General features: G+C 47.7%; 2 protein-coding genes across 3 annotated transcripts in view; both read right to left on the minus strand.

Annotated features, from left to right (window-relative positions):
* LOC130406598 (SPARC-related modular calcium-binding protein 1-like) overlaps positions 1-12,892 on the minus strand; it is a 12,917-nt gene extending 25 nt beyond the window's left edge. The window contains exons 1-11 of the mRNA XM_056612263.1: positions 10,929-12,892; positions 6,943-7,117; positions 6,412-6,648; positions 6,098-6,148; positions 5,869-5,910; positions 5,523-5,603; positions 4,319-4,517; positions 4,140-4,213; positions 3,619-3,712; positions 1,467-1,816; positions 1-170 (exon numbers count right to left, since the gene is read on the minus strand). The exon at positions 1-170 is cut by the window's left edge and continues 25 nt beyond it. Coding sequence (XP_056468238.1) covers positions 1,480-1,816; positions 3,619-3,712; positions 4,140-4,213; positions 4,319-4,517; positions 5,523-5,603; positions 5,869-5,910; positions 6,098-6,148; positions 6,412-6,648; positions 6,943-7,117; positions 10,929-11,009 — 1,371 coding nt within the window. The 5' untranslated portion in view covers positions 11,010-12,892 and the 3' untranslated portion in view covers positions 1-170; positions 1,467-1,479. The remainder of the gene's footprint in view (positions 171-1,466; positions 1,817-3,618; positions 3,713-4,139; positions 4,214-4,318; positions 4,518-5,522; positions 5,604-5,868; positions 5,911-6,097; positions 6,149-6,411; positions 6,649-6,942; positions 7,118-10,928) is intronic.
* A 400-nt stretch (positions 12,893-13,292) lies between these two features.
* Positions 13,293-16,785, minus strand: part of actn4 (actinin, alpha 4) — a 49,368-nt gene continuing 45,875 nt past the window's right edge. Inside the window, exons 20-22 of one of the 2 annotated variants that reach the window (XM_056610369.1) lie at positions 16,622-16,702; positions 15,333-15,491; positions 13,293-13,950 (exon numbers count right to left, since the gene is read on the minus strand). In XM_056610369.1, coding sequence (XP_056466344.1) covers positions 13,792-13,950; positions 15,333-15,491; positions 16,622-16,702 — 399 coding nt within the window. In that variant the 3' untranslated portion in view covers positions 13,293-13,791. The remainder of the gene's footprint in view (positions 13,951-15,332; positions 15,492-16,621; positions 16,703-16,785) is intronic. The other variant, XM_056610368.1, reaches the window with a different exon arrangement.

Consider the following 16,785-nt stretch of genomic DNA (forward strand, 5'->3'; position numbering starts at 1 on the left):
CATCCTTCATGGTGAGGAAACCAGCGAGGAGAGTTGGGCTACAATGAGGAAGGATCGATGAAATGACTGGATGATCAGGAATGGGGCCATGTGATTGGTTGCTGGAGTGGAACTGGAAAGACAGTGTTGGAGTTCTGGAGGTGGGGCTGGTAAACTGGATTCATGATTTGCTGTTGGGTGAGAGACAGGCAGATCTATAGAAGGACAGACGGACCGCACAGAAACTATTGAGCACACATCACATAATCTCATTAAACACAGCTCTATTTTCTTCAGCTAGAAGACCCCTACTTATCTGACTGATGTGTAGCAGATCTCTTTGTGATAGTGCCTAGTTGGAGACAGCAGTCTCAGACACACACACACGCCAAGGCGCACACAGACAAACAATACAACTACGATTTTTGTAGACAGATGAGACCAGGGCAGAGGCCGGTGTGTTTGTGGTTAATGGTGCTTCAACAGGGAACACTCGTCCAAATGAATTCAGTGATATGTGAAAAGGCTTGCTTTGTATGCAGTCCTCTAGTGAAGTTGAACATTGTCATTTTATGGCCCACCTCATCCTCAACCACCCATATAACCTAACTAATTTTTAGCAGTTATGTATTTGTGTCTGGCTTTAGAGATACTTGTTGGGATAAACCCAGATACACACCAAAAAATCAGCGTGAGTAGACTGACTTTTCATCAAAACATCATGACAAGGTCTTGATAGAGCAGAATCCCTGTGTGTGTGTGTGTGTGTGTGTGTGTGTGTGTGTGTGTGTGTGTGTGTGTGTGTGTGTGTGTGTGTGTGTGTGTGTGTGTGTGTGTGTGTGTGTGTGTGTGTGTGTGTGTGTGTATGTGTGCGTGTGTGTGTGTGTGTTTGTTGTAAGAAAGTAAGAAAGTAAGAAACAGACACAGAAGTAAAAACCAAGAAGTAAAGGATGGACGTGTGTGAATGGATTAAGAGTCAGATATGCAGTAGATAGAGATAGCAGCCTAATGGATGATGAGTGTGAATGAATGTGTCAGATAAGAAGTACAATGAGATAATCAAGCAATCATCATCAGTGTGTTTTGGCTTCTCACTTGGGCTGTAGTTGACATCATTTTACAATATATAGCCGATAACAGGCTTATGACCCAAAGGGTGAATAAGTTGGATTGGCTTTCCCACACGGGACTTTAGGCTGAATCTCTGCAGCCAGCCAATAGAGGGACTCACTGAGACCTCTGTATTGAGATCCGTTTTTGGTTAACTTTAGATGCACCGGGTGAGGGAAAGGTAATTAGTTGGATCCCGACCCACACTTTTAGCAACAAATGTCCTCTCTCATGTTTCCTCTTTCATTTCCTCTCTCCGCCCTTCTCTTAAATGCATTTAATAAATTGATAATAAATGAATCAATAACTCATGTCAGCTTTCACTTGTCAGTTTTCACTCCGCCCGACAACCCGCCCACCTGTACCGTGAGTCTTACCTCTGGGCCGTCCTTACAGGTGTATGCAGGCAGACAGCTCCCCCAGGGTGAGGCTTCGGTCCTGATCACGGTCGCAGTACTGGGCGAACTTCTTGGCGCATCGCCGCGGTTTCAGCCGGCGCCGGAGGAACTGCCGCAGCGGCCGAGCCTCCCTCTCGCTCAGCGCCCCGCTGGCGTCCACGTCCAGGCGCTCAAAGTGCCACCGCAGCGCCCCCTCTGGCCCAGACGACTCAAGCACGGGGGAGCCGGAGGTGGAGTTGGTTTGGGTGGAGGGGGTGGTTTGGATGGAGGAGGCGGAGGAGGGGGTCACCGAGGATGAGGAGGAATAGGTAGATGCAGGGATGAAGGGTCTGGTTGATAAACGAGATTTAGATTAAATCTTTTATGATAAGCATTAGACATTTGGTACTAAAAGGCTATTTTTTGTTTGCATAATTGTCATTGTTTAATGATGATGAAATATAAACACAAATTAAGTCCTGAAGAGTAAGGCAGGTTGTTTAACAAAGACTTATATTACTACGGGGTAATACTTACCTATTGCCACGAATGAAAACATACTTCTTTAAAGTGTGCATAGGTGTATATTATAAAGTACAAATATGCTAAACTGAACCTGGACTTAATGGTGCTTGTGGACCACAGGCAGGGAAAGTGGGATAATCCATCACCTAAGGGCAGGTATTAGGAAAACAAATTTCTAAGTGGGAGAAACTGGCTGCCGTCCAGAGTCCAGATGAGGCCAGATGTGGCTCGGTAACCACCTTAAGACTCCTGGCTCATCAGCGGTGAGCACCGACTAATGAGGTCCAGGCAGCTCAATGAGACCCTGTGTTCACTGGGGCGGTGGAGAGCGCACTGGTCTTAGTGGTAAAGTCCAGACGAAGGTTGTGGGATGAGGGTCAACAGCATCTGATAAATTACTACATTCAAATGTAAATTTAAGGAGGTATTTCTGAGAGGAAAGAGCCAATAAAGGAGGAAAGCTGGAGGAAATATTATTCAAATAGTTATATTATATCAAATATATTAAATCTTGAAGCATTAGGGGAGCAGCAGAAGCCAGAGGACAAAGAGTGAGAAAGAGTGAGAGGGCTGGTCTTCACTGTGCTTTTACATCTTCTCTCCTGAGGCTTGCTCTCTTTATATCGTAGGTCACCCGGCCAGGGATGAACCATCCAATGAAGTGACAACCTTTCTACCTGTGGTGAATCCAGCTACATGCTAGGGGTCAGGCATCCTGCTCCAGGATTCTGACGGCTAGACTGCATTCCTCGAACCCAAAAGCCATTGACTGAGAGTCGAGCACCCTAACCGCGAGAGATTAACCCTAAACGCAAGGGTTTAAATAAGACTAATAGAATAGTGTCCTGGTGTTGTTTTGACAGTGGGAACCACGCTTCAATGTTCTCTAGGATTAGTGGAGGATTAGAGAGTAAACCAGGCTCTTATTTTACACAATTATAAATTCTGAGTGTTGGCGGTGGAGGTCAATAGAAGGCTGTGAATAAAACATTACACGTCTCTGCTCTGCCGTGGATGGATTCCAAATGTAACGATGATGTGGTTTAAAGTAAGGCCGTCCACACAGAGAAACTGGGGCAGGGAGTTTCGTTGGGTGATTACTGCGCTTTTGCATCACGTATGTTCATTGCGTTCATTACGTTGTATACATGGATGCATTATGTGTACTGTAAGACGCTGTACCAATACTGTACTTGTGGATAGAAGGATAAACCAAATGGCCGATCAGTGGTTTTCTACCAGGTGGTTATATTAACAAATAGTTCATTTCTGCATAGCCACCCTCCCCCTTCTGGCCACCATTGTAGACTGTATTGTATTGTGTTGTATTGTATTGTATTATATTGTATTGCATTGTATTGTATTATAGTACTTAACTGTGTAGAAACTGCAGTAGCTGCTATCGTTGCTGTAACCGGAGGAATTGGTTAGCCTAGCGATTGTTGTACTTGCACTTGGTTCTATGAACATCCTTTCTGTACCGACAGCGATATATTGATGCACTTCTTATGACAAATGTACTTATTGTAAGTCGCTTTGGATAAAAGCGTCTGCTGAATGCCCTAAATGTAAATGTAAATGTGTTTCAGTTCTATGGCCACCTTGGTTAATTGATAGTGTAACAAACTTTGGAGGAGGCAGTTTCCCAGCATGCTCTGCTTCCTGCTGCAGGGCTCTGACCAGACTCTGCAGGAACTCCTTCTTACGGGCAACAGGGCACCCTGGGGAGACGGACGAGACGGAGGGAAAGACAGATCAGACTTTAATCGCACAATTAGGTATGGTTTGGTATGGTCCTTGTGTGCCCTTCATAGACTGAAGCGTGATGCATTTAATATCTTTAAGGAAATTAAATAAATGTAATTGTTTAATCTCTGCTTCCCAAAGAGATTAGCAAGGAAATCACCTAATGAACTGAATGCCATCCATGTTCCCCATCTTTCTATTAGTACTAGTTAATCTGGAGTCATTTCAGAGACTAAATAAAGGGTTAGCATAGTACACAGATGGGCTGTGGACATTGGGGATTGAACCTTGAATCTAAGCGATAGGATTCCAATACGGCCGGCCATGTGACCTCTGGACGTTGGACGTTGATCACTGTCTTTATGCGTCCCCTTTTCAACCTAGATTTATATTTGTATTTACCAAGAAGTGCTTTGTCTTTGAACTTCCTGTCTATCCTGGTCTCCTCTGTTGCCGTGCATTCTGGGAGCTGGTTTCTACCATGAGAATAAATAAATAATTAAGGAAAGAGAAAAATAATCAAGACTTTTGTATCAAAGGTAATCCATCAGAATTGGTGAATTGGATGAATTATTGATCACCTTGTTGAGGTCCCTGGTATTGGCCTGCCGGTGTCCAATCGGACGCACCAGCAGTAACCCGTGGCAACGTGACACTGTACTGGGTGGTAGCGCCCATCTGCAGTGCATTCTGGGACGAAGCGGTCGTCCAGCCTGACGGAACGCATCTGGGCCGCGGCGAGCAGCGACCGGCGCTCACGCTCACACGTCTGAGGACTGTCTGGACACGCACACACACGCGCACACACAGACTCACACACACACACACACACACACACACACACACACACAGACACACACACACACACACACACACACACACACACACACACACACACACACACACACACACACACACACACACACACACACACACACGAGGTAAACACAAACACAGTGAAAGTCACACGTATACATACTGTGGCAACCCGGCCCGGGGCGATTAAGGACATGCAGAGCACCTGAGGAACAGGTGGAGAAGCAGGGCTTCAATAGCCCGCTTCTCCCCTCATTCGGGGCTCTCCGAGCCCTGGAGCCCCTGCACGGAGAGACCGGTCGTCGTAGGTGACGGGATTCCACCCACGGGGGAAAGGACCGTCGATTCCTCCCAGGTTTTTTCGTTGTTGTGTTATTTTCAGTATGAGACTTGTTTGATTTTGGATTAAACATGCCTTTTTGACTTTTGCCCAGCAAAGTTGTGTCCTGTTTGGGAGGAGGTGGTTTGCTCACCGTGCCGGGTTACCACAACACACACACACACACACACACACACACACACACACACACACAGTGAAAGACACATATTGACACACCCATCAGTTAACACACACACACACACACACACACACACACACACACACACACACACACACACACACACACACACACACACACACACACACACACACACACACACACAGAACAGGAAACACAAACACAGTGAAAGACACATATTCACACACCCTTCACTTCAGTTAACACACACACACACACACACACACACACCAGGTAAACACAAACACAGTGAAAGACACACATGTATACATATACACACACCCTTCAGTTAACACACACACAACCACCGACACAAACACACGTTTTTATCAAAGTGAATGAGTATGTGTATGCGCGCAAGCACGTGTTTGAGAGTGCGCGCATGCACGCGTGCATCATGTGTGCGTCTCTGCAGACATGCTTGTGTTTGCACAGATGTGTTCCGTCCTACCAGAAGGCTGCCTGGCAGAGCGGTTCCCTTTGGGGTCGGAGTTCAACTGGATGGTCACCCAGAGGGGAGGGGCCGTGGGCTCTGGGGAAAAGACAGGTTGCACCACTCTATGAATTATAGATGACGTTCTATATCTGTCTCGCCGGGTACACACGGTGCAGGGAGAGGAATGAGGAGACCACGAAGGAGTGCCATACTGTATACTGATGATAATGTTGCACTTTATACCTGCAACATTATCACTGATGTAGGTGAGTGAGGTCCCCCCTTCACTGTTAGCGTCTTTGAGTGTCTAGAAAAGCGCTATATAAATTCAATGAATTATTATTATTATTATTATTATCACCTGCACCCGGCCGGCCTGGCTTCCCAGTCGATCCACTGGTCTCTGTGAGAAAATACAAAGAAACACATCATAGAATCTGGGCCCGGTCAGTCCTGGCACGGCCCAGTGTCTGGTGGTATAATTGAAGTGACTCATCATCTGTCTTAATGGGAGTAGTGGGCACTGGCCCACATAAGAGCTACGCCTAAGAGATGGACTGCCCAGCTGGGCAGGCCAATCCGGTCCTCACCTCTGTCTGAAGACCCTGCGCCAGTCCTCTCCTCCGTTTCAGGCATGAGATCTGCGGCATCCCATAATTAGAGAAAATACACATTAATACCTGTAGGCCTATATCAAAAAAATTAACAATAAAAACCCCAAATGTTTACCTATTTAAAATGTTCAGTTTATTTAATGATTTGTCACAATCAGTCACATGAGGCTGAGATCAATCCAATCAATCCGTGCAGAGAAGCTTTAGGAACCAGAACAGAACAAACAGCAGCAGTCTTCTTGAGCATAAACAACAATAAAAAGCAGATGAGGGGACCCAGGTGGACCCACCGGTGCAGTTGGGGGTCTGGAGCAGCACTGAGGTGCCCCCGATGGGTCTGCCGTCGCGCGTGGAGCACCAGCAGTAGCCGGTCTGGTTGTGGCACTGGACCGGCAGGAAGTGGCCTTCTGCGCCGCACTCTGGCACAAAGATGGCCGCCGAGGGGCTAGTATGGCCGCCCCCGCTGCTGTGGACGCTGGCCTCCAGGGCCTGAACACGGGCCAGCTGACACTTGGTCTGACTGGGGTCTGGGACCAGAGAGAGAGGGAGAAGGGTCAGTGTGAGCTGGTTTGGGCTTAATCTCCAAACCGACTCATCAGTAAGATTCGTTTTTATTTTTTGCCATTAAGCCAATAGACAATTTGCTGATCTTTAACCATCTTTTCCCATCAACCAAACTATTTGAATCTAATCTTTGCATATATCTGTGTATCAGATATAGAAATCCTAATAAATTGGAACGATGAGACCCCCTTGTGGTGTGTGGTGATATTGTGAACGTTAGAGGTTAAATCCACGGAACAGAGCAGCGGGGATGGTACCGGTGCAGTGGGACCGGGGCGCCGGCCGGAGCTGCGTGTTGAAGCACTGCGCGCGCTGGAAGGAACACTGAGACTTGTAGAGGCGTCCGTTGGTGCCGCACACGGCACGGTGGCGCCCCCTCTGGCAGTCTAGGAGACAGCCGCCCGTCCACATGTTCTCTGTGATGAGGAAGGGCTGTGGAAGAGTGACACGCATGACCGGTCACACGCGAGATCAACATGATGTGGAAACGTGTAGCACTGGGAGCCACGTAGCGGCCAAAAGGAGATAGCTGGAGACACACCAGATCCGCTGTCTCATAAGCTATAGCATAGACAGAGATATGAATGAGTGGAGATAGCACCAAGGGATGGAGCTTATAGAGAGAGAGAGAGAGAGAGAGAGAGAGAGAGAGAGAGAGAGAGAGAGAGAGAGAGAGAGAGATCATAATGAGAGGAGAGGAACACTCGTCTTAAGATATCTAAAAATAAATGAACCATTTCCTAACCAGATGCCTTACTGTCAGTCAATGAAATACGTGTGTGTGTGTGTGTGTGTGTGTGTGTGTGTGTGTGTGTGTGTGTGTGTGTGTGTGTGTGTGTGTGTGTGTGTGTGTGTGTGTGTGTGTGTGTGTTGGCACTTATGGAATTATTTCTGGGGAAACTAAAACGGTGCCAACTTCAGTGTAAACAATCTGTTCTAATTGAGACACTTGGTCAACAAAATACCCTGACCAGGACGTCTGTGTGTCTGTGACAGCCAGCCTGTCTATCTGTATGCCAGCCTGCTTGTCTGCCTGCTTGTCTACCTGCCTGTCTGTCTGTGCCAGCAGGCCGACAGTCGATCTACCACTCATTGCAGAGCCACTGAGAGGAAGCGGAACTATTTGGCTCGACCACTAAGGCGACTCCCTCCTCAACGCGGGGGCGGGCCCTGCTTTCCTTTGGATGGACTGACACTTTCCCTCAAGCTGTCACCAAAAGAAACCCCTCGCCATTCATACTGAAGGGCTACTTCCATTACAACACGTCCTTCAGGAAAAACAGACGGTTTCCCATGGTTCTCCCTGTCTGTCCAGCCTCACAGCGGCCGGAGAGACAGGGGACCTACAGGGGCTCAGAAAGGCCGGGCCCCGGCAGCCTCGTACACTCGACCCATGGACTTTATCGTTCGTCTTCTATCACAAAGCGGAACTTGTGGTGGTGGTGACGGAGAGAAGAGTCAGAGACAGAGAGACAGAGGTAGGAGTGACAGATGGACCAGAGTGGAGGGACAGGGCGGAGGAGGAGGAAGAAGGAGGGATTGAAGGAAGGGAGAAAGGGAGCAGCGATACATTTGAGTTGATTTGAAATGAAAGGAAAAGGAAAGAGGAGGAGATAGAGATGATGAAAGGAATGGTGTTCTCTGGGACAGCTGTGCAGCATGTTTTCTACATCATCTGAAAAATATCTGATGGGGACACGCTCACTCCTCTTGGTATTAATGAATGCTCACTTTGCTAGTCTGGATAAAAGATTAAATTGTTTTATCATCACTGCGATGTGACTTTCTTACCCTCATCTTGAACCCTGTATTTCACTGTAGAGAGTGGCCATGTTACTGCCCATTCAATAATAAAACACAGAGTGAAAGACGTCCATATCCACCTAAACATCCCACCTCTTCCCAATGCAGTACAGAAACTTCAATCCCTAAACATCATTCCCGTTCAATCCAGAAACATGTCCAAACAATATGCATCACAATTCAAACTCCACAAGTTAAATTTGTGTTGTCCTATTTGTCCAAGTATTGCGTCATAAGTTGTGTCCTGCTGTTCTGTTAAGTGTTGCTTGTTGCTACACTGAGCTGTAAGACGTTCCCCCGACCGTAGCTGTGTGGTCATTAAGGAGGGAGAGAGGGAGAGAGGGAGAGAGGGAGAGCGGTGAGAGGGTTAGAATGACTACCAGATGCTCTGCAAGCTAAACCATATCTCACTTTCACCTCCTGCACACCTCTCTAAAAGACACACTCAATCTGTCACACGCCACACACGTGTGCATCCACACCACGTAGAAAACGGGTTAATCTACGCACGTGCACGTTCACTCTCTAACATGCGCACACACACAGACACAGACAGAGGTCTACAATGCTGCTACATGCTTCATCAATAGCTCTTTGTCTGCAACACTACGATCGTGCTACCCACGCACACATAGACACACACACGCGCTGAGCTCAGTTGCACGTGATCAAATTTGTTATGGTGTGTACAACAGTGTTGACATTATTTAGCAGTGAATGGGGGCCCTGTGCACGGCAGTAATCTGGCTGTACTGAGTGGGCTGGGGTGGGGGTGGGGGGGAGCCAGACATCCCAGAATGGACCCATTCCACTGACCTGGGGAGAGAATTGAACAGGATAGGTTGGGAGAAAGATCGTGGCATGAATTAGAAAGACTGTTTCATCCAAAAGGGGGACATATTAAATTAATTAAACTATAGCCCACCTACCATGCATTGTATAAGGGTCATCTGGGAAACTACAGGGTTTAGGGATAATTAAGGTAATTCCCCCTAAATTGAGTGGCGAGACGGCCTTTAATCCTGACTTTAATCGGGCTAAATCCTTGAATGGCTAATTTGAAATGTGATGGAATCAGGAAGTATGGCTGCAGGACTATACTGATTATATGAATAACCACTCCCGTCCATAATATTGTACTCATCGACATTTCCTCTTCAAGATCTTTTAACCAAAACCAAAGACTCAAACTTTTGCGAGAAAAGTTTCTAGGACCATTTCTGTTGCACAACACCCACCGGGATTTTGAGTGTTTAGATATGTATCAGACGCGTTCATCCACGGCTTCTTCAAGTGAGACGCAGGTAAGGGTCAAGACATCTTGCTCAGGATGCCTACAGGTCAGACTGTGGACGTACAGGGATCCAACCTTATAGATTGGAGTCAAATACTGTTACATAGGATATAAAGTTTGAATGCGATGCTGACATTGTGATTGGGTGTGACTGCGCGTGTGTGGCTGCAAAGTACCTGCAGACTACATTTCCTGCATCAGTTAGTATCCCAGCTACCACAATATACTCAGTGTTGTGAGGTGCCAATAATTCTGGGCGAACCTCCGTGTGTGTGTGTGTGTGTGTGTGTGTGTGTGTGTGTGTGTGTGTGTGTGTGTGTGTAAGTAAGTAAGTAATATAGAAATATGGCCTTTCCTGAGTGAGAACAGCTCGGAGCTGTCTCGCTGCTTGTATATAAACAACCTGGTAGATCTGAATATTAAGTCTAGACTTGAAGAGAAATATAACCAAGACCTCTCATGTTATGTGTTGACAAGTTTATCCTCTAGCCTGCGACACGCTCGCTGATACTGACTGGAACTCGGACGATGCCGCGGTCAATCGGTCCTTTGTAAAAGCTGTTTCACTATTTATGCAATGGAATCACCCCCCTCCTCTGCTCCCGGATTTGTAAACACGCGTGGGTAATTTGTCATGGTCTTCATTTTGCCGGCTAAAATATGAGCATAGATTAAGTCTGAAAGTAAACACGCACGTCAAACAAGTGTAGTCTCGCGGGATTGCGGTGTGCTCTACAAGCGATGCCTTCACACACAATTCAGCATCGGCAATCGTTGGTGAGTGGAGAAAGACGCAAAAATAAACCATCTCCCCCAAGATACACACACTGCCCCCCGTCTCCCCCTTGGGCAGAAGGATCAATATTTGCATGGCGGTGGTGTGTTTAGCTGTGGTCAGCTCGAGACTTGCTATATAGAATCCCGAGTGGGAGACCCATCTCCTGGGAGCCATGATCCATGAAGATAAGTCATTTTTTTATATGCTACTAAGAAAACAAGCGCTGTTGGTCCAAAGTCCATCACACCAAAACGAATTGGGTGCTTGTATTTAGCATTCAAAAGAAAAGGTAAAATAATCATTCTTTTACCGTTTTATCCGAAGCAAAAACAAGATAACGCATGCGGGTGTTCGTAGTCGAGTCATACCGCTGATCTGTTGGAGTGAACCGGTTCCGAGAGGAGGAGGAGCAGCAGGAGGCGGCAGGTAAAGGTGAGCGCGAGCATCATCCCTGCTGCAGCGGCACAGGCGCGAGGCGCCGCAACTTGAATCGTCGCGCGCTTCTTGGTGGTCGTCCCAAAGCCTCGTTGCTGCGCGCGCTCTGCGGGCAAAGCCAGCCTTGACGGGACGTCCTGGGTCCACACCCGAAGATATTCCGAAGATATTCCTCCCTTATGGGTTGAAAGTGTTTCTGTAAACTGACTGTTAAAGTTCAAACGCGTGTTTAAAACGACTGCGTTGCGCGGCACGAATGTGTCCTAATAAGTAGAACCTTTTAAATCCGACGGATTCTGTGGTCCACATTGACCCATTATTAAAAAGCCCATTGGTCGACGCCCCCCAAACCCGTTCCCTCAGAGCTGCACCTTTCACACCCATAACGTCCAACCCTTTTCCACTCAATACGCGTAAAGCTCATAAAATGTTATGGTACAGACACGACGCCCAAATCCTTAGGCTGTATGGAAACAGTAGGCTACGACAGTTATGAGGTCTCCGTTGTCTGTGACAGTTATAAATTAAGGAGGGAATTCCTCTGTTACTCATTATTCTCATCATCCATTTCGAATTTTGAACTTTTATTTATTGCGAACAAATGTGGCCGAGAATGAGGATTAAATGCATCATTTCTTAAAACCTTGACAGTGAAATTAGAAAAAAAAAAGAAGACACGCAGACGGCAGTATTTTGTAAGGAAACTTTATGTGTGCTTGTGAAAATCGCATATCATTAGACAGAAGGCGTTGCAGTTCCCAGTACAGCAGATAAGGTTTGATATTAAAGAGTACAAAAAAAGGAAAATCACAACCAGACTCCAGCCTCGCAGAAACCAAACACATTCCTAGCGTTTGGTCCAAGTCTTTTCATTCTGCCACCCTTCCTCCCTCTTCGCCGTTAACTCCCCCCTCCCCCATCCCCTCGAAGTCAACAAATACTGAAATCATAGGCCTAATAACGGTTTGATTTAGACCGAAATATAGAAATAGAAATGGAAAAGTGAAAAAAATAATAATAATTCAGTTGAAGAATTTTCCCGCCGCTACTTTTAGGAACTCTTGGAGATGCTGACAGAGGATGATTGCATAGATTTGTAGACAGCCAAGTTAGTTGTTTGAATCCATTTATTTTAAAGATACATAATGGAATGTTTTAAGACCCCTCCAGCATCATCCCCATCCCCCTTCTCTAGGAGAGCGAGAGCGAGAGCGAGAGAGAGAGAGAGAGAGAGAAAGGTAGGGGGAACAGGATGAGAGCCACCGACAGGCACATTTGTTTAATTTCTTTCCTCAAATTTGCCAACAATCACACGGGGAGTTCTAAGGGAGTGCCGTTACCGTGGCAACTCCCCCTCCCCTCTTATTCCAGGGAAGGCGCTAGAAACCTTCTCTGAGCCAATCCGATGCCTCTCCTGGACTCCAAAGTTGTGCTGTACAAAACTTGAAAAAACACACCCTAAAACGTAGCTAATGAAGGATGTAATAGCGTGTAAATCATACAGGCGTATTGTCGTCCACTCACGAAAAACGTACAGAAGTCGTTAACAACGTTTGCCCCCAAAATGACATGGGTATGTCTGGGTTCGTCTAGAAGGCCTTTAGACTGAGAACAACGCTACACCCTCTGAACAGCAATCCTCACTACAATAGTCTCTGATACCGGCGTCAAAACTCTGAACTGGTCATAATTGAAGACAAACCCATCTACTGGAGGAACTGCACTTTTTTTCAATGGTTGGCTTTTTTTTTTTCTTTGATTCACGATATATATATTTTATAATAAATGCCACTATTTAGTCCTACTGGAAAGCTTGTGATTGCTTATTCTCGATAGCTGGGTCTTTATGTGTGTCATCCGTAGCACTGGAAAAATAAGTATATACAGCGCTGAGGTAACCCCCCCCGCCCGACCCCCCCGAAACCCCTCCCTCCCCGCCTGGGACCCCCTCAGCCCACCCGCACATCAACACAAAAGTCAACCAAATTCAACGGAAACAGAAGAAAATGAAAAAACGGCGAGATAGTTTCGCCGTGATCCGTCAACGAAAAAGGGAATTATGGGTAAATGTGTCATTTGTTTATTCCTCTGGTTTATCAACGTACGTGCAGCCCGCCCCCCCCCCTCTCACGTCTCCTCCATCTGGGGGCCCCCCCACGCACAAACCGTGAAATCTGACCCATCCACCCGCCCCAACCCCTCAAAAAAATGCCCTTCTGGCAAGAAAAATGCATGATAAAAAAAAATTAATTAAGTAGTAGATTAGCTTGTGCCCCTTACTCCCCAACCCATCCCACTCCCCCGTATAAAAGGCAGAGAGGGTGAAGCTAAGGACCTGCACTACAGTCAACCCCTCCCCCCTGTTCCCTAGTTGCCCCTGGATATGCCTGTTTTGAATGATAGCTTTTACACGACAAATGGACAGCGATTATTGTTGATCCGTTCCGAGAAAAAGCTAGCTAGATAAACGATTCTAACAAGAGTTCAATTCGACAAGGTCAAAGAGTTTCAATTTGAAAAGAAACGCAAAGAATATTTCTAAACCGGCACACCTCAGGGGCACCTGCGAACACACCAAGTCAACTGGATTGCGGGGGACGGGGTGGGGGAGGAAGCCCCACCCACTTCTACATATATATAGTCAACCTCTTTTAAATTCTCATCTGCTCTACCTGCCTTAATTCTCTGCTTCACCTCCACCTCCCTCTTCACCATCTCTCCCTTCATCCCTCTCCCTCCCTCCCTCTGTCGTCGGTCCAGCGATCCCTCCTCCTCCTCCTCCTCCTCTGTGAGTCCCTACAGGTCGCTCTCTCCGTACAGGGCAGTGGAGAAGGACATGTAGTCCAGGGCCCCGGGGACGCCGTCGGGGCCCCCGTACGGCGCCATGCGGGCGATGCAGTACTCCGCCTGGTCGGCGGGCAGCTCCCGCCTCAGCTCCTCAGCCGTGATGAAGTTCTGGAGGGAAGAGGTCCGCACACAGCGAGAGGAGGGAGGGAGAGACAGAAAGAGGAAGAGAGAGAGAGAGAGAGAGAGAGAGAGAGAGAGAGAGAGAGAGAGGAAGAGAGAGAGAGAGAGAGAGAGAGAGAGAGAGAGAGAGAGAGAGAGAGAGAGAGAGAGAGAGAGAGAGAGAGAGAGAGAGAGAGAGAGAGAGAGACAGAGACAGAGACAGAGACAGAGACAGAGACAGAGACAGAGACAGAGACAGAGACAGAGACAGAGAGAGAGAGAGAGAGAGACATGGAGCGACAGAGAGACCAGACAGAGGGAGCAGACAGAGACAGAGACAGATAGAGAGAGACAGAGAGCGACGGAGAGAGACAGAGCAGACAGAGAGAGCAGACAGACAGACGGACAGAAATAGTCAGACATGGAAGGAGCGCCACATTAGTTTTGAATTACTTCAACGTTCCATAACATAATAGTCTGCCTTCCTCTGCCGTGCTGCAGAGCCCTGATTGGTCGGTTTAAACCCCTGGATTTCGGCTGGAGAGCCGGGTGCAGATGAAGTAATCGAGACGCATCAGAATAATTGGTCACGGCGCAGAGGAGACGTAACACTAAACCAGACGGCGTGCGAATGCACCTTACCGTCACGGAAACAGAGACACTGCTACCGGAGGAATGAATAACGGTTCTACTAAATGAAAGTGGAAAACCACTTTCCATTTTGTAGTCTTTTACCATGGCTGAGCGAGCAGAAACAATCTGGCACTTGGATATTTATATATATATATATATATATACATATTTTAATTTTAGATTTATTCTTCCACTTCAGCGGGCAGAGCACGATGATGTCATCCCAACCGGGTACGGGCCTATACTCTGTCTGTGCCTATACTCTGTCTGTGCCTGTACTCTGTAGGAGAGACCCTGCGTCTTCATCCCGTTCGCCCAGAAAGGCTTTTCCCCTGGACCCCGGGTGGGAGACTCGTGACGCTCTCCGTGGTATTTTAATGGAGATGTTTGTTAACATAGTTTATAAGCTGTAATACCTTCATTATATAACCACCACAACCCACCCTCCTTTCTTGCACGCACACACACACAATCCTAGTTTTTCTCACACACACAATCCTAGTTTTTCTCACACACACAATCCTAGTTTTTCTCACACACACACTCCTAGTTTTTCTCACACACACACTCCTAGTTTTTCTCACACACACAATCCTAGTTTTTCTCACACACACAATCCTAGTTTTTCTCACACACACACACACTCCTCATGTCCCTCACACACACTCTCCTAATGTGCCTCACACACACACACTCCTAATGTGCCTCACACACTCACACAGACACACACAGCTCAGAGGTCCTGAAGGGGGGCTAACCTTGTCTCCAGCCAGGATCTTGAAGGAGGCGATGACCTGGTCGGCGGTGTCCGTGTCCGTGGTCTCGCGGGACATGAAGTCGATGAAGGCCTGGAAGGTGACCGCGCCGCTGCTGTTGGGGTCAACGATGCCCATGATGCGTGCAAACTCAGCGTCGCCCTGGCAACAGCAATAAGGTGGCAACAGGTTAACCCAGACACAGACACAGACTCACACACTTGAGTGCAATTAGGAAACTAATCTAATAGTCTATGGTAAAGCCCGACTAGGTGAATCTATATTCATGGTTGTCTAGGTGAAAGCATGGCAACGGTTGTCAAGGTCTACGATTATTCTGAAGCCACCAATGGAAGGAAAGGAGAGAGAAAGAAGGAGGGGTTTCAGATAGATTAGCAGATAGAAGATGAGCGTTTGCCACAGTAGGAAGAGGAAAAGAACCTCAGAACATTGCAGGATGAGACACGTTTTCTAAATGGCAGATTTCAGGAGTCGTCCGTCACTCTGTCACATAATCTCCAGTCAGTCTGAGGGCCAGTGTTGGGTCAGTACCAGGCTGTTTCCAGTAGAAATGAGGAGGGCCCGGTATTCCTCTGTGGGCATCTGGCCCAGTCGCTTCTGTTGACCGAGGGAGCCGCAGTACCGCGTGGAGGAGCCAGGGGGCAGCAGAGAGACGCAGGGGGAGGCGAGGTGGAAGGAGGAGGATGAAGGAAGTGGAAGTGGGAATAGGTTGGCAATGAGGAAAAGAGTAGAGTGAGTGAAAGACAAGAGAGATGCGTGAGGAGACATGCAGCCGAGAGAGGTGTCGATGAGAGATGGGAACAGAGAAAGGTGAGTGACGGGAGGGGGTGAACAGAAAAAGAAGAGATAGAAGAGAAACCAGTTAGCGGAGACGCAGAGGGCAAAGTAACCCCCTTATAGTGAAGGGAGGAAGCCAGAGAGCTGCTAGGTGGAGGTCAGGTGAGGAGGAGGCCCAGGTAAGAGACCTCTAGTGGATCAACTCGGGAACTGCACATGCCTGCACCAGCCCAGTGATAGCTAACGGCGAGGCTTTGCCACGTGCGATAACACGTCTTCTCCGTTGAGTTAAGCCTGTAAATAAGAGTTCTACCAGACTAAGAGGTGATGTGTCTAGGAAGGAAGAAAAGGCGAGAACGGTGAAGTCCCACTGCTGAGCCCTACTAGTCTGTGATCTAAGGCCAGGAGTCCCTCGGGAACGTCCAGGATAAATCTAAGGGTCAGAGGCACCGAGGAAGTGACCTCTACCTCTCCGAGGTTCTGCTCAGTCCTACCTGCTTGTTGTTCTCCACATCGTAGCCCAGGCTGATCAAACAGGCCTTGAACTCCTCGGCCATCAGAGCTCCACTGTGGTCCTGAGATCAGCCAATCACAGGCCACACCACCGTTGAGGGGAGGGGAAGGCGAAGGGTTCCAACCAATCACAGAGCACCACGTC

This window comes from Gadus chalcogrammus, chromosome 16 (assembly GCF_026213295.1).
Source record: "Gadus chalcogrammus isolate NIFS_2021 chromosome 16, NIFS_Gcha_1.0, whole genome shotgun sequence".
Lineage (NCBI taxonomy): Eukaryota > Metazoa > Chordata > Actinopteri > Gadiformes > Gadidae > Gadus > Gadus chalcogrammus.